The sequence below is a fragment of the Sesamum indicum genome, linkage group LG4, assembly GCF_026168435.1.
Source record: "Sesamum indicum cultivar Baizhima isolate 11 linkage group LG4, ASM2616843v1, whole genome shotgun sequence".
Classification (NCBI taxonomy): Eukaryota; Viridiplantae; Streptophyta; class Magnoliopsida; order Lamiales; family Pedaliaceae; genus Sesamum; species Sesamum indicum.
The window spans coordinates 9,247,971-9,273,239 of NC_142660.1; the positions used below are offsets into that span (position 1 = coordinate 9,247,971).

General features: G+C 35.6%; 2 protein-coding genes, 1 long non-coding RNA gene and 1 pseudogene across 3 annotated transcripts; 2 read left to right on the forward strand and 2 right to left on the reverse strand.

Annotated features, from left to right (window-relative positions):
- Positions 1 to 10,643: 10,643 nt before the first annotated feature.
- Positions 10,644 to 11,943, reverse strand: LOC105160149 (STOREKEEPER protein-like). The gene has a single exon (XM_011077413.2). It carries the CDS (start codon positions 11,761 to 11,763, stop codon positions 10,822 to 10,824), a length of 942 nt encoding a protein of 313 aa, XP_011075715.2. The 5' UTR covers positions 11,764 to 11,943; the 3' UTR covers positions 10,644 to 10,821.
- Positions 11,944 to 15,973: 4,030 nt separating this feature from the next.
- LOC105160150 (dirigent protein 4 pseudogene) lies at positions 15,974 to 16,517 on the forward strand (annotated as a pseudogene).
- A 428-nt stretch (positions 16,518 to 16,945) lies between these two features.
- LOC148788419 (uncharacterized) lies at positions 16,946 to 18,832 on the forward strand. Its single transcript, XR_016065324.1, has 3 exons — positions 16,946 to 17,005; positions 17,669 to 17,731; positions 18,604 to 18,832. It is a non-coding gene; the product is annotated as an uncharacterized LOC148788419 (long non-coding RNA).
- A 5,066-nt stretch (positions 18,833 to 23,898) lies between these two features.
- Positions 23,899 to 24,573, reverse strand: LOC148788420 (uncharacterized). Its single transcript, XM_088880065.1, has 2 exons — positions 24,256 to 24,573; positions 23,899 to 24,156 (listed from the first exon to the last, which is right to left on the reverse strand). The coding sequence occupies exons 1-2, from the start codon at positions 24,571 to 24,573 to the stop codon at positions 23,899 to 23,901; spliced, it is 576 nt and encodes a 191-aa protein (XP_088736191.1).
- Positions 24,574 to 25,269: the final 696 nt, after the last annotated feature.

The window sequence follows — 25,269 nt, forward strand, 5'->3', positions numbered from 1 at the left end:
ATACCTTGATAGTTAATAACCAACCTGGGTTTACCTCTCTTGATCTCGCCATGGTTTCTTACCAAAAATCCAGGGCTACTGTAGGTAGAGATTCCAGGTTCAATGAGTCCAAGACTGATATGCTCTTTGATTATCATCTGCATATCCTTCTTATCCTCCATGTTCATCTGGATAGGCTTGTATCGAACATACTCGTATTTGCATTCGTCTTTGACCTTAAGAGTAGTTTCGATCTTGTTCCTATCCCACCAAGCCAGAGGATTTTCACTGAAATTCCTCTGAATAAGCCTCTTGACATTCTCAAGAGAAAGCCTGCTTTCTTCGCTGATGTCGAGTGCTTTCATTCCTAGTAGTGCTTCTTTAAGATTTAGGATTTCCTCCTCGGATTCCTTATAGGAGCTATCGCTGTCTATGAGTCCATGTTGCCTGAAAGACAAAAGGATCTTACCAAATTTCCTCTTATCCTGCATTTTTGGATGAGTTAATTTGGCATCAAAATCACCACGTTTGCTGCGAAAATTTATTGGCATTATCCTGTTGAATGCCTTTTCTCTTTGCAATACCTGTATCTCACTACCACAGTTAGTAGTAAAGATTAACAGATTCCTTTGATTATCCTGCATATATCTTGCAAATGTTTGAATGAAATTGTTACCTAGCAAGATATCGGCTCCTGTATCATGAAAGTAAATAGGAGGTGTTTTTACCCTAAACCAGGGTGATCCAAATGCTCCTCCAATCATGATCTTGGCTTCTCGTATTCCCTTATTGAGTATCAGGATTTTTTGTGAAAAATCCCTTCCGGCAATGACGGGTAAAGTTTCCCTTGCTTCCTTAGGAAAAACTCTAGGTTTTGCCGTGCAAATACCTGATCCTGAATCAATATAAGCTGCAAAATACTCCGTCTTATATTGATCATATAACATACCAACATATATGTACATAGAAAAAGGACTTGTCATTCAATCCTTATGGTGACACCATCAAGACTGAATTCCATTCCGTTACCTTTTCTTCCCTATGGTTTATGATCTTCGAGGAAACTTAACCCCAAAATCATACTCCCATTTTCTCTTCCTGCAACACCTGCAACTAAAATTTCATGACCTACTATTTCTATCATGCCTTCATATCTTCTAACAACAGGTTGCTGCAAATAATATAAGTCATCACAAAGGAAAAAATTCTCTTTCTTAGTGATGTCAAATATAACTTGTATTTCTTTTCATCCTTCAGGGCATCTAAGTTTTACGTTATCTACCCTAATCTCTTGAGGAGTTAAAGCTTTTAATAATTCTTTCTCCTTTCCTTTATAGCCTGTAATCCTATCTTCCGAAAAGGACATTCGACTACTGAAATCAGTTCTAGAGCTAAGTGTTTTATCTAAAACTGGGTGATCTTTTATGATGATATCAACACCACCTATTCTAGGTATCCTAATAGGATCTGGTGTCATGACCTTAGCGAACTCCTTGAAAATTCTAGGAATCTCAATATACTCTTTCCTAAGAAACAAATCTGAATGATGCGTATTGGAAAGGGCATATGCAATTCTATAAGTTATAGAATACGGTCTATTTCCTTCTCTCATTAGATCTTTTCTTTTAAAATCTTGATGAATGGTTAAGACTCTACTAAAATCTTGGTCTGCTAGGTTGTATGCAATCCTAGGATGAATGTCAAACATTAGTTTTCCTGCATACAAGTTACCTATCATTGTTCCAAGACAACCATCTCTTAAGTTATTGATTCTTCTATCCATTATTGATAAATGTATTTCTGAATCAATACCTTCCTTAAAAGTTGCTTTTATTACTACTTCAATAGTTCCTATGTGAATCCATTTCATAGTAAGTTCTTCTCTAAGCTTACTCAATTCTTCAAGAATTTCTTCTTTAGGAATTAACTGCATTTCCATCACATTACCAGTAAGTTCCATAGGTATAACAAACTCACCTGAACTTACTTTGTAGATTATGTGATGCTTCCTTTGGTTTAGTCCTATCTGGTTCAGTACTTTCCCAATTCCTCCAATCCTAAATCCATCATATGGGCTGAGGTTGGAATCTTGCCGAATGATTTTTTCCATGGTTTTGTTTGACACCGTCATTCTGAAAAAGAATCCTGATAGGCTTTCGGAGGTTTGAAGCCTATCTCCTTCATTGTAGTTATTCTGACTCGGTTGAAAATCCATCCGAATCAGTCTCTATTTCCTCCTCATAGACGCTTTCGTCTGAAGGAAGATCTTCGAATTGGTAGATGGGTACCAAGTCACCATAGTAAACGGCATCTAGGATGTCATCCGTGGCTTCAAATTTTCTTAATTCACCACGTTTCTGCGGACAATCGGGAGATATATGTCCTTTTGCTCCGCAAGTCCAGCAATTGCAATCTTTAAAACTTTCATTGGCTCGGGTATGGGCCCGTCTGAAAGTTCTTCTTGTAGGGGCACTTCCGGTGGATCTTGCATCTGTTCGTCTAGATCCTTGGGATGAAGCCCTTGTTGGTCCTGTTCTTTGTCCAGCTTTATATGTTCTGGCTTTGGACTTGGACCACCATGATCTCCGTCGGGAAAAGGTTCTTCTGGAACTCCTAGTGTAGGAGTCACTATTCTGCTTCTTCCTTTTCTTTGGCTCACTTGATTCTCCTATAATAGTTGGAAAATCATTGTTATCACAACAGAGAGGGGTTCGTTTAATTTTACCTCTCAGTCTTTTCATGTTCTTCTGGACGGATGCTTGATAACACCAATCCTTCAACTTGTCTTTAAGGAAAGACATTCTTCGCGCCACTGAATCCAGCTGTCCTTCAGGTACTTTGTATGATTGGATCAACATTTCCCTCCATGGACTGCATATTTTTGCGAAGAACATTAGAGCTGCTACTTCTGTTGCTACTCCACTTTGGAAGAAATACTTGCGGAACCAATAGATATATTCATCTACTGCGCAAATACTTCTTAATTCGATGCTGAAAAGAGCTTGTGCATCTTCCCTAGCTTTTTCTGCCCTACTTCCTTCGAAATATCCATCTCCGATGAAGTGTATCTTGATAAGCCTTCCTAGCCGGTCAGCTATCGCGCCTTTCAAATCTCCGGATGCTGGCTTTGGTATCTTCTGGGGTATTATCCCATCCGATTTTTACAGATCCCTCCAAGCTCAATTCTACAAGCTTTATGAAATTTTCTTTGTCGAGCTCCAGGGTAGTTGCTGCTATCTTGATTGCTGCAACCCATTCGTCTATCAATTTCTCGGTATTTTGAAAATCGATAATATCCAGATTTAGTATAGCGCCGTATGGATGTAAGGGCTGGAGCATGGTCCTTGCCCAAGGTGTATTCTCCGGCACTCTTTTTGGATTTCTTCCTGAATTTCCCTTTAATCTGGTTCCCACAAATGTTGGTGTGGCATTAGTGTGGAAATCCGCACTCTCCCTCATCGGTTGATCTTGTGGAGGATCATTAGAACATGTACTTCCTTCCGGTGGTGGTAGTGCTGGAGTGATCTCATTTGTTTGGATATTGACTAAATCCACAATCCCAAGTTGGGAAAAGGATTCCGCTAGTTCTTGTAGATCTGAAAGATCTGCTCTTGTTATCTCCATTATTTTATAGATCTGATAGATGCAATGATCAGATCTTCTCTTGACCTTGGCTTTGGAATCTCCGTAGCCTTCCCCTTCTGGTGTAGAAGAGGTACTGTTCCGAGGGCGTCCCTGATTCTCTCCTGTCTGGATCTAGAGGTCTCAGGGTTCTCTCGTTGGTTTTTCTTCAGATGTGTGATTTCGGCCTTCAAATCTGTGAGACCCTTGTGTAGATCGGGAAGGATCTTAAGGACCTTGTCCACCTTTTGGCTCAAAGATTCCATTTTCATAGGTATATGTATTAACCTATGTCCATAGTCTTGAACCGTCTTTTGTATCTCCCTCAGATCTTGGGAAATCTTTGATGTGTCTGGCTCGAGTTCTTTCCAATCAGTCATAATTTTTTTGAACTGAAATTATGTAGGAATTTACCCGTTCCGTTTCTCCTGGCTGGGATTCTACCATGGACTTCAGTGGAATGTAGACGTCTCACTGCATTTCCTGGTAGTACTTGTCGAACTTCGAAATTTCTCAGCCATTCTTGTTTTTCCTCTGGCGTGAGAAGCTTCGGGTCAATCCTCTTGGGACCATTGTCACATTTGTCAAAAATTTCCATGAGAAATTCTCTTCTTTGTATTTCCAGAGTCTGGAAATATTCCCTGTTTTCACAGTAACTCGAACTTTCGTTCGGTTCCATATTATCTTGAAAAGTTTCCTCCATTAGTGGATAATATCAAAATGTAATATAATCATATATTTCTTCAATAAACCTAGGCTCTGATACCATTTTGCAAGCTGGGTGTTCTTTTACAATTTCGAGATGAAATGGGACTAAATGTGTTAATTTCATAAAGTTAATGGACTAAAACTGTTGGCCCCAAAAAGCAAGGGACCGAAAGTGAGATCTACCTTATCCTATGGGACTAAATCTGTCATTTCCCCTATTTTTCTATTTAGGAACGGTCCAATATTCAAAGTACCATTCCAAATATCGTTCCAACTTTGAACAGACTTTAATAAATATGTTCCTAAATACATTACAATATCCTAAATAAAAAAGGAGAAAAAATCAAAATATAGGAACGGTCAATTTATTTTAACCGTTCCAAAATCAGTTCCAAAAAATTTAATTTTGCACCAAATGAAAAGTGGAGGGAAAATCAAACTTAGGAACGATTTTTAAATAATTAACCGTTCCTAAGTTGAATTTAAATAAAATCTTGCCTAAATGTATGAAATGTCCATTCCTAAAATGATCTTAGAAAAATGGTTCCAATACCGTTCCTGAATATGTCCATAGATTCCTCATTCACTTTTCAATTATGATATCTCAAATTCCGGGACTCTGATTAATTTCAAACTTAAACGTATAACAATACTTTTCATGTGTGAATATATCTAGTGGTCTGATCTAAAATCACATGTTCTCATGGATAGTTGCATTGCTTTTGACCTTGATGGTTGTGTATAAAATACGATAACTCAGTAGCCGTATAACCAAAATGTCCAAAACTTCATCGAATGTAGTATTTTATCGATTTAATAATATCCAATGGTCTTATAAGAATTTTAATGATCTGATTAGGCGATTCAAGACAATAGTATAAGATGCTATTTACATCTATGTAAGACTAACAATCTTATATATACAAATGTACTTGATCTTCTGAATATGTATCAATTTAATTCAAAGCATTACATGTTTTTAATGGCCTTAATTAATTTATGGTCTACTTTTTATGATCATTAACTTGTTTGGAATGATTTTTCTTATATTTTTTATTTTTCTGACTTTTTAGGGAGAATAGTTTTGGCACAAAATTAAGAACGGTTTTTTAAAAAATAGGAACGATTTTGTTAAAAATGCTCTAAAACAACGTCATGTTTGGACTAAACGACATCGTTTTTGTTTCTAGGAACGATCGTAGGAACACATCGACCAGCCGTTCCTAAATGAACCAAGAAAACTTGATCAATGCTCGTCAACTGAAACGACGTTGTTTTGGTTATTTGGAATGGTTTTTCAAAAAATACTCGTTCAAGAGCCCGTTCCAAAAGTCAATACATATACAACACTTAGCAAAATTTTATTTTCCTTCTATAATTTTTAAAAAGAATTCAAAAAATTTTCTTAATTATTTGAGATTTTCAAAAAAATTCTGTATTTTCTATTAATATTTCTAATAATTTTATGTGATTTTTTAAAATTTTAATACATTTCTGAAATTTTAAAAAAATCACAACTTTTTGTAATTTTAATAATTTTCTATAATTATTAAAAATTGTAATAATTTTTGGTAATTTTAAAAATATTTAATTTTTTTTAAAATTTAACAATTTTCTGTAATTTTAACAATTTTCATGATTTTCTATTTTTTAAAAAAAATTTGGTGATTTTTGAAAAAGTTTTGTAAAAAAATTACTTTTATGTAATTTCTGCAATTATAGAAATACATATCACATTGAAATTAATTATAATCTATTTTTTCTGAAATTATAATATTTTTCTGTAAGTCTTGTGTAATTTGTGTAATCTTTCAAAATTAATTGTATAGTTGAGTAATTTATGAAATTATTATGTAAATTTATGCAATTCTTGTGTGTATTGTATCATATTGCGAAATTTTTTTGTGAAACTTGTTGTAGAGATGTGCAATTTATTGTATAATTAGGCTTATTGATGTAATATTATTTTTTACATGACATTAGCACAATATTCCCAATAACATAATTTTTACATCATAATATAAATAATCACAAAATTTGACCAATATATAATTTCAATAATAACATTGTCATGGTCGTGGTAGTGGCCGCGGTCATGGCCCGCCACTTCCAGTAGCACCATCAGATAATTAGGTAAGGGAAGCAGTCCTTCGACCACCCCCACCACCTGACACGACCACACCATCCTCAGCCTCTCAGACTTCAGATGATGTTGGACAATACAGCAATCTGCACCGGTAGCTGATGACACAATACAACAGTCTGCCATACCAGTGGCTGCTCCACCACCACCACCACCAGCAGGCCCCCCCCCCATCAGCGCGCTAATACATCAACCTCGATGGCGCGAGGTAAATTTATTTATCAAATTCTTTTAGTATTATTTTATCTTGAAAATATCTAATTAACATGTCCTTTCACGTCTGACCACCGCTTCCACGAGCACATCAATGCAGTCATTTGGGGACACTTTCTCCACCCATGGCCATATCGGAGGCAGGTGCTGCTAGAGCACTAAAATTTCTGGTTCGAGAGTATGAAGGTAATCAAATTTAAATTTGATTTGGTATTATCTAATAATCTAAATTGTTTAATAAATTTTACTAATGTTTTGTTTAATTTTATTATTGTAGATGACCTACTAGTGAGACTGTGATGACGAGTCCATATTCCAAGTCTTACACACATGGGCCGAAATGTACATTCGAAATACATTTTCCGTCGCCAGGTCCAGCCTGGTCAAGCCACTCTGGTTGGCCAACGAGGTCTGGCTCCAGCTCCAGGCGTACTAGGCCAACAAGGACTTCTAGCAGGAGTCCACAAAGAATCAGGTGAATCGGACGGCGAACCCTACGGCGTCCTCGATTGTGTACCGAGGAAGGGGACGTTGATAAGTAAATAGTATTATTTTATAAATAAGATGCTAACTATTTTTTCTTCTACAGAAGGCGGAGTTCGGTCGGCTGCCCAAGTAGATACAGTTATTTGAAAGGTGCTATAAGGAAAAAAAAAGGAGGATGACGGCTAGAGCAGGCCGAGGGAAGCGGAGGTGGCGGCAAGTAGATTATTAATATTATTTTTTAAAAAAAAATTAATTTTTGGTTAAAGAACTAATAATTTTGTTTGTTTTGCTGGAGACATTTCAGAAGTTGATGGAGGATCGTCAGCCTCAGATACAAAAACCGCTCGCAAATACAAAAGAAAAAAAAAATTGTTCCTAAACCCGCCCCAAATTCCGCCTTTTTTTTTCTAGTGTAATGAAGTTTTGTTTAAGGAATTTTTAGTCTTTTCTAAAAATTTATTAATTTTTTTGCCAGATAAATGAAGGGTGTCGTCGTATTGCAGATTTTTTTTTGCAAGCATTTTAATGTTTTACAAATCTCAAGGAGGATAATGTAATTTCCTACCTAACAAGGATGTATTTGTAATTATACTAAATATCAAAAGGTGTGGATTTACTTCACCCTAATATATAAGATAATCCCTGCAATGGACAAAAAATAGCTAGGTTAGCAAAGAAAAAATAAAATATTACATTTAAGTAAAAAATATGTGATATCATAACATTTAACTCGTTTAATATTTTAAAATATTATAATTTGGTCCAAATGGCATTTTTGTCTCAAAATTGGTCAAATAATAGTCAAACATTTTATTAGGGATATTTTGGGTATAATATGTAATAAATTCACCGAAAACCTATCGGTGGAGTTAAATCTTAGATGGGACAAACCTCAAGGAGGGTAAATATAATTTTTGATTTAATAGAAATGTATTTGTAATTATGTCAAACTTAAAGGACTGTTGATGTAATTTACCCTTATTTTTCTTATTTATCACAAGTGTGCAGCTTATTTTATTGCAGAGACATTTTTTTTTATCTTTCATAACTGGGCAACTTATCTTTTTGCAAAATTTAGAGGAGAAACTTGTCATTTTATCGTGAGATGCATTCAAATTGTGACATAATAGGATATAATTCCCTTCAAAAAGTCTAGTGAGTTTCAAACCATGAAAAACCACCTTTGACCTTTCAAACGTGGGTTTTCATCCCTCACATAACAGTTTAAACAGGGTTAGGACTAAAAGTGCAAAAGTTTTTCTTTCTGGGGGATCAAAATTGCTGAACCCGTAATGTGTGGGACCAAAATTACAACAGTATCTATCTAGTGGGACCAAAATTGCAATTTTTCCCCCATTTATTCTCTTTATCTCTGACAGAAAAAAAAAAGAAGCAAAAGAGTTGCAATTCAGTCAAAAGTGCCAACTTAATTGATATTTAGAATTATAATTTATACAAAAGTTGTTAACATTCACACGTTTCTTAATTTGTCATCTGTCCAAACAGAGCACATCATGTACAAAACATCCACAACATTTGTAATGTGGCAAAACAAATCATCAAACAAGTATCTTTCTCGCTTTACAAAACGGCAACATATTCATGTTGGCTAGTCATGATAAAAATTCACATCCTACACAAAAACAAGTGCCCTGTTTTGTCTACTTCTTTCTCTTCCCCTTATCCTTGAGTTGTTCAGATTGCATTGCAGTGTTCAAGTTTGACAATGTGACATTGTTTACCATCCTTCGTAATGGTTGGTCCACTTGAATAAGGCACAAAAAGAACATGTAAATGCTAAAAGGTTAGATACAAAATAGAAATTGCAAATGATACATAACCACTTGAAAAATGCTTACTTGTTATTAGATACAAAACTTGGAGGATGGTGCATGTCTAGGACCACTAGGTGATTTAGAATTGACATTATGAAAACACCAAATTGAAACATTAATTGAAACAACAAATTGATGTCAAATTCCCATAGATCCTTTTATGGAAGGATACGTTGCCATCTAACAGCTAAGAACTACTAAGACTACAGAGGAAATCTCTATTCGCTCAGCTATGGTTAAAGTTAGCGTTTTATAAGTCTTAAACTTACGGAGCTTATTTCTTCAATTTCTCGATCAAACATTAATTAAGTATTCCTTTTTCAATACAACATAGTAAAATATAGCTATTATAAGAAATCTCCATTATGTCAGAACCGGTTCATCCATTTTAAAGAGTGGATTATTTGGATAGCATAGGTCATTTATAAAAAGATTTAGCTGAGCTTTGGTATCACCAAATTTTCATTAATCCAAGCTGGATTTTGCATGCTTGTAAAGCAGTCATGCCCAAGTTCAGTTCTTAATTGGCTAATTAGACATTCAAAAGGAATCAAAAACTTGATGTAATAATAGACAACAATGTCTCGAAATATCTATTTGTCTACATATCAGAAAACAGAAAAAAATCGCAATTGTTTTTTTTTATCATCTAATACTGCCTTTTTCCTAAGTCAAATACGGCTTCTCCGAAGAACATATTCTCTGATTTCTACTCTGTCTTTCTTTTTCACTTTTTCATTAGAACAATTGGTTGGCTAATGCATCCGATTCTCTAAAAACATGTTTCTGGGATGTAACTGTTTCATTCTTTAACTTCTTGTTCCCCTGCCCTTCTCTTTATTTTTCTTATTTAGTTACACTATTTTTCTTCATTTTCTCTTTGGGCGAGCAGCAGCAGCAAGATGGGATTTATAGTAAGGATGTTGGGGCCATGAAATTACCGCAAGAGTAATCATTCAAGACTAGAGACTTCCAATGCCATATTTCATGATTAGAATGTGAGACAATGCATTGTATAAAAACATAATTAATGAAAGGAATATGAATGCAAACATCTTAATGTACTTCTCCTGTGTTCTGCTTGTAACCTGCTTGTTTAAACTTGGTATCCATAGATCTTATCTATTAGATTGCATTCGCATCCTAATAATATTGTCATGAAATCCATTCTCCAAATGCTTACTTCAAATCCAAATCTCTCTATCCAAATACACCCTTAATGATTTTAGCCAAGGGGAAAAAGAGAACCGGCCATATGTTTGTGGCTTATGCAACAACAAACTAAAATTTTTGTCTAACCATTTAACCTTTTCCTGTCTCTGAAATATTAGATTGGAATCTTATCTGAACTAATAAGCCAAAGGTAGTTTGGTAAACCTGGGATCATAATCTAGTATGACTGAAGCATTAGCCCTTTCTCCATCCTTGGGAACTCGTTAAGAATTCTTTATGACATTCTTAGCCATAGTATTTGTGCATTCTAAGTGCAGCTGTGCTGCCTATGAAGCAAATATTTTATCTGCTTCCTAACTTGTGACTTGATTCTCTTTTATTAGTTATGACATGAAGACTTCATTGTGCAAACAGGCAAGTGCACCTAATTTATGTAATAATCTGAAGACCTGCTTTAAAATTTCGAAGACAAGAACTCTGTCAAAGACATAAAAAGGACTCCATCAAATCTAATTTTCCACAAAAACAGACATCAACTCAACAAAACAGCATATATAACTGATATCAACATTCAGAAACAACTAAAAACTAACACTAAGATGGACAGCAACAGTATGTTATACCTGTTCAAAAGCCAAAAGTCTCTTAAATCCTTCATTTGCTTCAGAGTAGATTGTGCAAGTCCCTCCTAATCAAATCAATCCTTTTAAGCTCCAGGCTAAGCTCTGCAGCTTTCACATCCCTCCACTTCTCTTCCAGCTCCTGTAACTTCTCTCTGCCAATCAAAAGGAATTTCTCCTTGATGAAGTTGGGATATCCATTTTCATTCAAAGACAATGCCACGAGTGGGTACGCAGAAGCAAACTCCTCTTTGTCAATCTTCCCCGTTTTTTTTTGGTTCTTCATTATCTCTTTGTCTGCATCATGCTCTTTCCCAGCCCGTTTTCTCTTCTTTTGGAATCTGCTTCTGTCTCCCTTTTGTGGTGTCTCCTTTTCTTTTTCAGCATGTTTGTCCCCAGCTTCGCATTTATCTTCTCCCCACAGTGTCTTCGACACATCAAACACAGCGGATTCATGGGCGTCCAACAAATCAAGCCAGTCCCCATTGGCGCGAGCTTTTTTAAAATTGTTCTCAAACTTGCCCTTGAGCCTACGAATCTCCTCAGACACCTGAGTTCTGGTAAACTGATGCTGGAGATTGTCCTTGATGAAGTTGTAAAACTCGGTCCACTTGTTGTTCCTCCCGTCAGCCCAGAAAACGGCGAGGCCTTTAAGCAGAGCTATTTCATCCTCTTCGGAGAATATCTTAGAGAAAGGGGTGTTCTTCACGCTAGGTTTTGCGGCAGGCATGATGATGAAATTGGACGAAGACGAAGATGGGGAAGAGCACTCCGACTCCTCTTTTCCAGATACGGGTCCTTCTTCTTCACGCGGTGGATTCAACTTGGTCTTCTTCGGAGGCACTGCTGCTGTGCTTTCCTCTTCTTCGCTTTTGGAGTCTGAGTCAGAATCGGTTTCTTCGTCTGCCTCGTGAGTAGTTTGTTGCTTATCTTCTTCGTCTTCTCCTTCTCCATCTCCACTGAAACTCAGACGCTGGGGCCTCATTTTCAGAAGAGAAGTGGGAGGAGTGGAGTAGTGGGGAGAGCTTTGTACTTCGATTCGTGCGATTGAGCGACAGAAAAAGGAACGGGTGGAAGGCGAGGGGTTGAGGAGAAGCAGAAGAGGCCAGCAAGGCAGCAAGAAACTGCTCAGTTCCCAACAAACTTTTTCCCTCCCAACTCTTTCCCTCCACGCTGAGCGACGGCCGAGTCCTTTTTTATAGTTTTTTGAAAATTTGGTTTTTTGAATTTTTTTATTATTAATTATGCATTTTTTTAATTTTTTATAAAATTTGATTTTTCTAAAAAATTTTAAGTTGTATAATTAATTAGATTTATTATGTGCATTGGATGCACAAATTTTCTACCGTCCGTTAATTGTAAATTACGAACCTATATTTTCTTCGTATAATTTATTTTGTGAATTGGATATCATGAATTGTTGTATTACATGAGATGTATACTTTGAAATGTATGGATGGATGATCATGAAGCCCAACTTATATGACCCACTAAGCCCGCAGTGAGTTTATGGTCAGTAAGGTGGTCCTATGTTACTACAAAATATTTTACCCATCAACATATAGATGGGCCTTGTAATTTTTTCGTGGGCCTCATCCTCCATGGACCTTCTTCTCCCTAGGCTTGCTTAAAAATAAAAACCTCACAAAAATTTCCTATACTACTCTCATTATATTTAAAAAGAAACCCCGACCAGAAATCGGGGGAAGTACATTAGGAGGAAGATAGCAAGTCTTATTATTGCAAGCCTAAAAACGAGAGGGAGAGAGAAGATAGTATTCCAACCAATAAACATACAAAAGGTCGTGGGCTTCGTGATCATCCACTAATACATTTCAAAGTATACATCTTATGTAATACAATAATTCATGATATCCAATATTAGAAAATAAATTATACAAAGAAAGCACATATTCTTAATTTCCAATTAAAAGATAATAGAAAATATGTGCATCCAATGCATATAATAAATCTAATTAGTTATGCAATTTTAATATTTTTGGAAAAATTCAATTTTATCAAAAAATGAAAAAGAACAACATAATTAATAATAAAGAAAATTTCAAGAAAATCAAATTTTTGAAAAACGGCGAAAAATAACCCACCATCGGTTGTCTGCCCTGCAGTGCGTGCTGACGTTGATGCCTGCGCGCCCGCCCTGTCTACTACGTTCGTAGTGTGCGTGTCGGCCCAGGCTATGCGCAGGCTCCCTTGCCTGGGTGCGGGCCTGGCCGTGTGAGCACTATGCACCAACAACAACAGTTCATGCTGCAATTTTCTTTCTTTTTTGTGTTTAATTTAAAATAGCAAAATAAAGCATAAACCCTAAAAAATTTTAAATTTTTCACATGCTTTAAACATCCATAAATGCAAAAAATGAATGAGCCAATTTCATCATATAACCAATAAACGAAAAGCGATAGAAACATGCTTCTAAAGCCGTAAAAAGCATGTTAACACATAACCATCGGCCCCTACATCGAACAGGTCTCTGATACCACTTGAAGGGATCTGTGGTACGGCCTGGGAAAGCTCTTGCGGGATTGACAAATAAAACGCATAATAGCAAAATTTTAAATGCAAAATTTAACGAATCCAAGGGGTGTACCCTTGAAGTTTTTGGGCGTTCGATTAATTATTGTTCAATGAACTTTTATTAGGCTTAATTTAATTTGATTAAATCAAGCCCGGTCCATACTTGAAGTACAACCCCATTTGACGGTAGTTGGAGCAAGTTAAGAAGCAGTTGAAACTCCTCACCATGATCAAGATAATGGAGTGGTTATTTCATCATGGTTGAACGTTATATGCATGTATGTATAGATTGTCTTGGTGGCAAACTTGGTGGTTATTGAATTTTGAATTCAATTGTATGTAATATACAAAACTACATACATATCATGCATAACCAACACCTAAGTCATGAAAATTTGCTCTCTTTTCTCTTCAAAAATTTCTCCATTTTGTTCTATATTGAATTGGATTCAATTTAGAACATAAGACATTCCAAAACCACTAATCAATAGTGTTATTTTGGAGTTGTTTTTCTTCTTGTTCTTTGTGCTATCTAACAATAGAAAAAGAACTATATCTAATTCTTAGTGTGGTTTGGACAAATTAGAGGGATTCTAATTTGGATCCTAAAGTGAACGGGAGAACGTAAATGAAACAACGCGCATAGCTGATCAACTATAAAAACAAAAGGTAAAGTTCCATGTTTTGTTTCTACGCTTTTTGTTTCATCCTATAGCCACTTGCCTAGCATGTTCATTTGCTCATTATTATGCTTTTGACAAACACCAAACGCCCGGGAATTTCAAAGGGAAAATCATTTTGATTCATTTTTAATAATTTTTTCATTTCACGCTTCTGCCGCGTTTACGGGTCATACCGATTCTTTCAGTGGTATTAGAGCCCGATTCGGTGTTGTGATTTAAGGATTAACATGTTATTATGAATTGAGCATGAACAACTTGTTTAATATGCTTTTGGAAAGCATGTTTTATGATTTTGTAGCATGATTATATGTTTAGAAAATACGTATTAATTTTGCTTTTAAATTATGAATATCTATGCATTTTTTGAAAATTGGATTTATGAATGATTTTATTTCATTTTTTAATTGTATAAATTCAAAAAAAAAATTAAAAAATGGAGTTGTATGGCAATGGCATGCGCGCGCCCGCTAGCGTGCGTGCCGGCTGGGGAGCGCGGGCAGCAGCAGACGGCCGTTTGTTGTCCAAACTGCTAGGCCTTTTGGTGTCGTTTTTCCCAAAAATTGAATTTTCATATTTTCTGCAATTTTTCTGAAATTATTTGTTCTGACTAATTTTAATTTTGGTTAACTTAAATTTTTCTAAAATTAAATTGTGCCTTATATTAATTTGGAAATGATTTTCAAGCAAACAAAAAAAAATATAAATTGGATGTTGATTGATATTCATTGTTTAATTGCGTTATTAGTACCTTATTTTCTGCATTTAACTATATTTTTGGTGTTAGATATTGGATATCTATTGTCAAATACATGAATTGTATTCATTTGTATAACATGTTTATATTTGATATAAATGTGTTAATTATTGTTTATTGGATAAACAATGGCGATGATCACGGAACCCATTGGCTGAATGCATGGTTTAATATTATGTTGGGTGAGGCCTGCGTGCCTCTTTGTTTTAATTCCTTTTTTCGCTTTTTGTCCTTGAAATAATAAGGCTTGCTTTTTTCCTCCTTTTGTACTCCCCCGACTTTTGATTGGGTTTTCAATTTAAATTATAATGAGTTTAGTTAGGAATGTGGGGTTTATTTATTTTGAATAAATATAAGCTTCCAAAGAGATGAAGGCCTAGGCCTATTGGACGGTGCTCGGCGGAACTCACGATGGAAGAACAAAGAGGAAGGCCCATTAGAATGATAATGGGTTACTATTTTGTAATAGTCAGGGTCATACGCTGGATTGACTATAGACTCACTGCAGGCTCAATGGGTCAAAATGTGGCTTGTGATCATCCAACAGGGCCGTGCTAGGCTTGTTTCTGCATGTGGTGTGTATTTTAATATTTGGAGTATGATGTGTTTGGAATGTATCTGTTTATACTCAATGATTAAAATTGATGCGTGCAAGATCTTATAATGATGAGGTCTCTGTTATAGCAAAACTTAACTCTCACTTGGATGGTCCAAGTTAAATATTAGGGCCATAATAAATTGAAATTCAAATGATTTGATTAAATCCAAGCCTTCCATCCACAACAATATGGTGTGGATGCTACTTTCACCCATTCGTGGTCTCATGAGTCGTGGCTAAAATAATATTTAATTCTTAAATACATATATATAATATTATATGTTAAATGTGAGAGAAGGGCAAAAATGTCAAAAAAAAGTATATTTTTATAGAAAAATCGCAGTCAAAGCGCGTGTGGCCCAATTTTTGTACGGAGGGGGTTTTTTGAACTTTATTTTATATCATAGGGGGTGTATTTGATACTTTAATTTTCATAGGGGGGTTTTTGAACATTCCTATTATCACAAGGGGGGTCTCTGGATTTTTCACATGTTCTATGTATTAAATTGATTGTATATGTGTTGTATGTTTTATGAATAAATTGGTTATAAGACAAAATTTTAATTATAGGAAAAAATAACCTTAAAAAAAAACTTAAAAGAAACTGCTTGATAAAAGCAGAGAAATGGAGAAGGTTGTACTCGTGGCATGGATATTAGTACTTAGCGTATGGACTACTCCGAAAGCCGGCCGTATGAGTCAGTTCAGGAAAAGAGAACTCATCTTCGCTTCTACGTTCATGACATTCCAAGTGGAAACAAACCAAGTGCAGTGCAGATAGCTGGTCCAAACACCACTAAAAAAGAGGACGGACCGACACCTTTTGGCTCCACTTTCGCCATTGATGATCTACTCACGGAAGGGCCTGAGATAACCTCAAAAAAGTCCTTGGCAACGCACGAGGAATATACGTTTCATCGAGCCAGGACAAGGACTTGACTTTGGTCTTGTATATTGATCTTGGTTTTACAAGTGGGAAGTTTAAAGGGAGTTCACTCAGTGTGTTTTCCAGGAATCCGATAACGGAGAATCATCGGGAACTGGCTGTGGTTGGAGGCAGAGGGCGGTTCAGGCTGGCCAGGGGGTTTGTTTTGGTCAAGACATATTCCTTGAACACCACTAATGGTGATGCTGTTCTTGAGTACACTGTGGAGGTTGTTCATCCTTGAGGGATTCGGTTTTATTGTATAATGCTGGAAGTTCATGGAAACATTTGTCTTCTTTTCTAACTAATCATGAATCAGGTTTTAAAAAAAAAGAAATTGATTGACCGGTTTGTATATGTAACGTCCATAGAATTTTTCACGTAATTGGGAGACTAATTGGTAATTATTAGAAATTTAAATTTAATTAGTAAATAAATTATAGATTGAATTTGGAATATAATAACACTTGAACGGATTAAATTGGAGTTTATTATAATATTTGAAAGTAAATTATACTAATTAGGAAATTAGGAAGGACACAATGGTAATTAAAAGTATAATATATATATAAAAAAAAAAAAAGAAAAAAAGGTGGGCAGTGGCATGTGCTGGCACCGCCTCACCAATTATTAAACATATATATATAAGTATGTGAATTGAAAGAGAAATTACATATTAACACACACACCCACATTTACACACACCGACGCACACACATTCGGAAAACAGAGGTACGGATTTTAGAGTTTAATCTTTAATAATTTAAATAATTATATTATTTAATTAGTTCATTTATTAAATGTTGATTATATTGAGCGGTGAACTATTTAATCGGAGTATTTTATAATTTTGGCTATTTAAATTAGTGTCAAATTAAATATCACAATTGCTATAAAAATGATATAGTTGGGCAATTAAATTATTTGATTTGTTAGATTTAATTATCCTTATAGTTAATCTATACAATTCATCGGAATGATTAACCAAATATGTAATTCTATGTATTGTTGCTTAATTAAATTGTATAGCAACGGTAAATTGACAGAAAATTCGTAAAAATACTTCGGAAGTTATATTTTAGAAATATTATGTTATTAAAGAGGAAAATGAGGTTTCAATGGTAATATAATTTACGAATGTTATTAAAAATGATACTTATGGATATATAAGGGGTTTGATTAAATGAATTCTTATGAATTTATTGATAAATTAAATATATATTTGAGGAGCTTAGAAAAGGTAGTTATTTGAAAGAAATGGAACAGGGGGTTGGACTTTAATATAAATTGAATATTAAAAGATTGATAGAAATGTACGAACATTATATAATAGGTTATTTAGAGTTTATGATATTCTATATATATGTTGATTATACGTATAACATTTTGTTATAGGACGTGACGACAAAGTAGAGGGTTGAGCAGTCCCTCGTGAGTCGAAGTATTTTGGGATTTAAGGTAAGTATAGCTAATTGGATTTATATATATATATGTGTGTGTGTGTAGTATTGTATATATTATATATATTGGTTTCTTGGATGCGATCATGGACTTGGCTTTATATTATTATACGTGGCTTTCGTATATTGATTGTTTACATAATTAGTTGTGGATTATTTGAATATCGGGGAAATTGTTACTATGTGGTATGTGATGGTAATGTAGAGATATGCGGGATATGATTATGTGATAATCATATAATTGATTGTTGATGAAATCTAATTGGGAGTTGTTATTGAGAAAGTGATTATTATAAGGAATAGAATGACGATTGTGAATGGAAATAAAAGATGATGCTTACCTAGTTGGAAACACAGTCAATGGTTTATGAAAATGTGATTGATATTGAGATATGAAAAATATGTGAATTAAGCTAGGTACCATGGCGCGTAGGGTACCGGGGTATTCCGGGGCAGCAGGGAATATCCTGTGCTTGTTAGCTACACACTGGGGTGGTGTGGGGGTACCATGTTTGTTGTGATGTCCTGTGCTATATTGCTACACAGCTGAAGTAAAAGAGTGTGGGGATATCAAACAACGGGTATCCTGTGCTGTATATGATATGATGATGGCCGGCGAAACCATTAACTGATGTATACCAATTAGAGTAAGTGGGGCCCTTAACTAATAAACGATAATGTTGAATATTGTGTCATAGATTGATTTATAATTGTGAATAGGTATTACTGCTTATATTTGTTGTTGCTATTGATAATGACTGTTAGTCGATGTGACTGCATGTACGTGAATCTTTGTTTGTGTATATATATATAAACTGATCAGCTATACTTATTGAGTAGGCAGCTCATTCCTTGCCACGTACTTTTCAGGAGATAGGTCACACTGACTAGCCACATTGACTTTGAGCGGTGCCGTCGTCTTTATTAGGTGGGTCAGCCGTGACTTCTAAAGCCAAAGTTTTTAATTATTGGGTTGTAAATATTCTGGTCTTTTGTCGGGATTTGTGTTTAAAAGTTGTGGTATGATTTTTCTTGAGGTTATGTACACGAGAACGTGTAGTGAGGGTAAATATTACTTTTGGTGGTATATATTATCTTTTGTGACATATAATATTATATTGATAAATTAGAATTTATTTTACTGATTGAAATAGAATTACTTATAGAATGAATTTTGATTAAAGAAAGGATGAAATAGAAATGATTAGATGTAGCGAGTAGGGGGTGCTACAGTATATGTGCACAATGGGAACTATATATTTTTAAATAATGATAGCCTTCACAACAATAATAAACTTTTTTACCATATTTTTATGCAATTCACAAAATATAGCCTAATGTAATTTCAGGACAAATTTGGACATTAATGCAAATTTTATGACTTTTACGAAATAACATCATTTTATCAATAATCAAATACAATTATGTGCTTTGAATGTTAATATTTTTTAAAATTGTAGATAATGACTATCAGTGCACGATCTGGAATTGTGTTTTGACCAAAGTGAGGAAGTTTGCTAAGGTTTGATGAACATGGGATTTGTATTTAAGAAGAAAAGTTCGTGTAGCTTGACTGAAGTCGTCTACAATAGTAAGAAAGTAACTACATCTAGTTAGAGTGGGTAAGTGATAAGATCCCTGTAGATCAATGTGTATAAGGTCTAGGATATGCTCAGAATGAATGTTGTTGGTGAAGGGGAGTCTGTGTTGCTTGGCCATAGGACAGGCACTGCAATATGTTTGAAAAATTTTTGGTTTCAAACAATCGAAACGATGTTTTGAAATATTACAATCAAATTTAGAAATTAAAAGCAATTAAAGCCACGTTGGAACAAATACATAAAGCAATTACAAATGCTATTTATGACAAGAAATTCAAATCGAAAAATTACAACGAGAATTGTATCGTAAAAATTCTCAGTCAAATTAAAGTCGTTAATTTAACCGAATCGCAAAATTACTGCTTGCCTTGAAGAAAATATACGCCCCGTATCAGAAGTGTATCGGGTTCAACGTAATTTCTCCCAGGATAAGACGGTTACAGTTCTTTCGATTTTAGCACTATACTGAAGAACACCTCGATCAAACACTCAGAAGCTCGTAATCAAAACTTTATAGCTCAAATTTTTAACAAAATATAGAATCCGAAGAGAGAGAGGGAGAGAAAACTCAAAGTGTGAGTTTGTTGTTTGTGGTGTGGTTGAAGAGACAAGCCTTTATATAGGCTTAAAAAATTCAGTAATTAAAAACAACAATGAAGACAAAATTAATGGCCATGAATCCCCATCCAGAACCGAAAGCTGATTTTGAACAAAAATTGTTGTTTCATCTCATCCAATTGCAATTTGAGGCTGATTTTGAAAAACTGTTTCATTACATTCAATATTGAATTGAATGCTTTTCAAGGCAAATGAAAATGGATGTTGGCAATAGAAATGTATCTTCAATTCTATGGGTTTCCACAAAAAAAAAAAAAAAAAAAATCCCAACAATCCCCCACAAACTCATAGATTTGAACTCAAGTTTCCATGACTTGCTTTCAACAATGGTACCTTTCGATTTGAACCACTGTCTAAGTTATCTGACGCTAGTTATCACCAGGTCAAATGGAACTAAGCCTTGAATTTAAGCCTGTGAGTGTGATAACGTCTGTCAGTAACAACAAGCCACCAGCTTTGTGTTGATCTTTAGGGTTGACACTTAGGCATGTGTCCTGATCCTGTTCATGAATGCTTTCAGGAATAACCCAATTCCTTAGTTGCGGTCAAACAACGACATTCACTTAGTTGGGCGTCTCCAGGGATGCACTGCTAGCATCTCGTCTTATAAAACTTGACCCCATTTAGAGATAAACTCTTACTATACTTGCAGTAGCAGCACCTTCCAAAATTTCAGGGGACGGACTCCAGATACAAAGTATCAGTCTGTTTGGTGCTCTGACATACCCTTACGACTTGTTGATACCACATTGAACCTTCTTTGTCGGATCTCCACTCAAAAGGTTGGGTTTCCGCCGTAGATACATCACTCATGGGTTTTTAGTCCCATCCCCAATCTGGACTTATAAACATGTGACAGATTCAATCCTTTCGTCAAAGGATCAGCCAAATTGTCCTTTGTTCCCACAAAGTCAATGCCAATTACTCTGTCTGACACTATGCCCTTATAGACTTCAGTCTAACTTGGATGTGTCGTTTGGTCTTTTGATTGTATTTATGACTCCTCACATTGATATTGTGGTTTGGATCACAATGTACAGCAATCGGTGGAAGAGGCTGACTTGTAATGGAAAGTTGTGATAACAACCCAAATAGCCATTCTACCTCGGTACCAGTCGTATCTAACGCACATAACTCGGCTTCAAACGTAGACCGGGTTACCAAAGTCTATTTTGCAGACTTTCAGGAGACTGCGCCCCCACCTAAGGTAAACACATATCCTGAACACCCATTACTCCGAAAGTTTTTGGCTATCTAGCTAGCATCATTATATCCCTCAAGAACAGCAGGGAATTTTTCATAATGTATAGCCAGTGACACGGTGCCCTTTAGGTACCGTAGTACTCTATTCAAAGCACTCCAATGGGTTTTGTCAAGACAACTAGTGTATCTAGCCAGCTTAGAGGTAGAAAAGGATATATCCGGTCTCGTGTCATTTGCCAGATACTGTAAGCTCCCAATAATTTGGGAATACGTTAGCTGTGCAACTGAAACACCACTTTCATTTTTTAATAAAGCTACAGAAGGATCATATGGTGTTTTAGCAATTCTACTGTTTTGATAATCAAATTTCTCAATTATCTTCTCAACATAATGAGATTGAGAAATGACTATTCCATCAGTTGAACGAGTCAACTTGATGCTAAGAATCACATTAGCCTCACCCATATCCTTCATTTCAAACTTATTTTTCAAAAATAACTTGATTTCGGTAATATTATTTAGACATGATCCTATTAACAGAATAATCTACATACAGGTATAGAATTATCATTTTATCTCCTTTAACCATGCAGTATATACATTTATCATTCTCATTTACAGTGAAGCCAAACGCAAGAATAGTTTTATCAAACTTTTCATGCCACTGTTTAGGTGCTTGTTTAAATCCATATAGAGACTTAAGAAGTTTACAAACTTTATGCTCGTTACCATGAGCTACAAAACCCTCAGGCTGATCCATGTAAATTTGTTCCTCGAGTTCACCATACAAGAAGGTTGTTTTCACATCCATCTGATGAATCGGGAGATTATACACCGAAGCAAGTGCTATAAACACCTGGATTTGTAGTCAATCGAGCTACCGGAGAATAGGTATCGAAATATTTTATTCCCTCCTTTTTTTTAAACCCTTTAGCCACCAATCTAACTTTAAACTTATCTATGGTCCCATCAGGCTTCAGTTTCATTTTAAAGATCCACTTACCCAATAGTAGTACACCTCGGAGGGAGATCGACTAGCACCCACGTTCCATTGGAAACAATGGAGTCCATCTCACTTTTGGCAACTTCTTTCCACTGCTTGGCTTCTTCAGAAGCCATAGCATCTTTGAAAGTTATCGGATCATCCTCGACGTCATAAGTGACAAAGTCACTTTCAAAATTCTTGACAATCCTAGCTCTTTTACTCCGTCTAGGTTCATCTGACTTCTCATGAGTCTGATTAGAACTACTAGGGCTAACCCCTACATTTGACATCTTTTCTACATGTTCAGGAATAGATGTGGAGGCAAGTGAATCATCAGGCGAAATATTTGAAGTTACTGCATCACGAAGTTCAACTATTGTGTTGACCTCAATGCTTGGAATTTCTGATTTAATAACCAGAAATATTAGGGTATAACTTGTCTCCACATAGCCCAAGAACACAGCATCAACCATCTTAGGACCCAATTTCTTTCGTTTGTGTTATGGGACTAGCACTTTTTCTAGGCACCCCCACACTCGAAAGTATTTGAGGCTTGTTTCCTACCTTTCCACAATTCGAAAGGAGTACTTGTATTGTGTTTCAGAGGGACTCTATTCAGAATATGGCAAGCCATATTCAAAGCCTCTCCCAAAAAATACTTTGGTAACCTAGAGGTTAGTAGGAGACTGTTAATCATGTCTTTTATGTTCTATTCTTTCGTTCAGCTATTCCATTAGACGAAGGGGAATATGGAGGAGTCTCTTCATAAACAATGCCAAAAGTTTGACAATATTCGTTGAACTTACTCGACTCATACTCTCCTCCTCTATCAGACCTTAGTCTTTTAAGTTTCTTACCAGTTTGGATTTCTGCTTCATTTTTAAATAAAATAAATTTATCTAAAACTCACAAATATCAGTATGAACTAAATCAAGTTTTTCGAATTCCTTTCAATTGACTGATAGGGTTTCCTAACTTATTTAGCTTCTACACAAACTTGGCATTTATTGTTTCATTCAATATTTTGACTAGGAATTAAATTCAAATTCATCATTTGTTTGATCGAATTTTGATTTAAATGACCTAACCTACTATACCACAGAGTAGAAGATTCCACATTCAATATAATAGAATCAGAAATATCAATTTTATTAATATCAACTCGAACTTTGAACAAGCCATCGTCTAAATAGCCTTTACCGACAAAAATACCAAATTGCTGAATTACAACTTTATTAAATTTAAAAACCAATTCATATCTCTCCCTAACTATTACAGAACTACTAATGATATTTCTTCTGACAGTGGGTACATGATGAACTCTTTTTAGCGATAGAATGCGCCCTGAAGGAACTTTCAAGTCCACGCTTCCCATCCCAAATACTTCAGATGTACTGGAGTTCCCCATGCTTACTGTCCTTCCACTGATGGCCTGATAAGACACAAAGAGAGATTTATCAACACAAACATGCACATTCGCTCCAGTGTCAATCAACCAATCATATGGTTCGTAAATAGTCAGGAGTTCGGGTTGTATAGATACATACCAGCGAGTTGCTCTTGAGGTGCTAGCACCGCTAGAACATCCCACAACCATATTGACAGCTGTCTGCCCAGTTTTGGCTTTTTTATTAGGACAAAGTTTGGCCCAGTGTCCAACCACAGGTTCCAGCATGGTTTGTTTGTTTTTGGTTTCTTATTTATGGAGGTCTTGCTTTTATTGATGGCTTTTGAGTTCGTGTTAATCTTATTCACTTTCTATTTCCCCACTATAAGATTGGCCCTTGGTTGATGTTCAACAGGCATCTTGTGCGTTTGATTTCTATGTTCTTCCTCAATGCTGATAGCAATCATAAGATCATCCAGAGACAATCTCCCTTTCTGATGCTTGAGTGTCACGCCAAAATTTTCCCAAGATTCGGGAAATTTGTCCACTATGGACATGACCAGAAACTTCTCGGGAAGCTTAATCTCAGCATCAGCCAGAGTATGCTCAAGATTGATAATCTCATGAGTCTGTTCAGCTACAGATCAGTCTTCAACCATTTGATACCTCATGAACTTGGAAACAGAATACTTTTTGAGCCCTTGCTCTTTAGTATTATATTTTCGGACCAACTCAACCCACAGAGACTTAGTAGTGTAAGAATCGAAAGAATAGACATCGTAGAGCGTATTTGACAAGGCTGACAAAATAGCTCCTCTGCCTATTTGATCCCTTTCTGTCCACTGCGCTGTCTCAGCAGTTCTGGGATTGGTATCAGTAGGTTCAGGTCTGGTCACCTGAATCATTGACAAGAGTCCTTTCGTCCTCAACCAAATTTTCATTCTCTGTTGCCAGCGTTTGAAAAACTGGCCCAAAAACTTGTCCGGTAAACCAGTCAATTCGACCTTGGGTGTGATCGAAATTGCAACAGAAATTGGCTCGGCCATCTTTAGTATTTTAGGAAAATAAAAGTAACGTTTTAAAAAATGAGTTTGAAAATAGCGTTTTCCAAAATAGTTCCAACAACAAAATTCGATTTTTCAAAACCTGTATATTTTCTTCAAGATTATTGAAAAAATATTTGGTTTCAAGCAATCGAAACGATATTTTGAAATGTTACAATCGAATTTAGAAATCGAAAGCAATTAAAGCCACGTTGGAATAAATAACATAAAGCAATTTGAAACGCTATTTATGACAAGAAATTTAAACTGAAAACTTACAACGAGAATTGTATCGTAACGATTCTCAATACAATTGAAGTCGTTAATTTAATCGAATCACAGAATTACTGCTTGCCTTGAAGAAAATATACGCCCCGTATCAGAAGTGCACCGGGTTCAACGTAATTTCTCCCAGGATAAGACGGTTATAGTTCATTCGATTTCAGCAATATACCGAAGAACACCTCAATCAAACACTCAAAAGCTTGTAATCAAAACTTTATAGCTCAAATCTTTAACAAAATATAGAAGCCGAAAGAGAGAGAGGGAGAGAAAACTCAAAGTGTGAGTTTGTTGTTTGTGGTGTGTTCCAAATGGTGAAGAGACAAGCCTTTATGTAGGCTTCAAACATTCAGCAATTAAAAACATCAATGAAGACAAAATTAATGGCCATGAGTCCCCATCCAAAACCGAAAGATG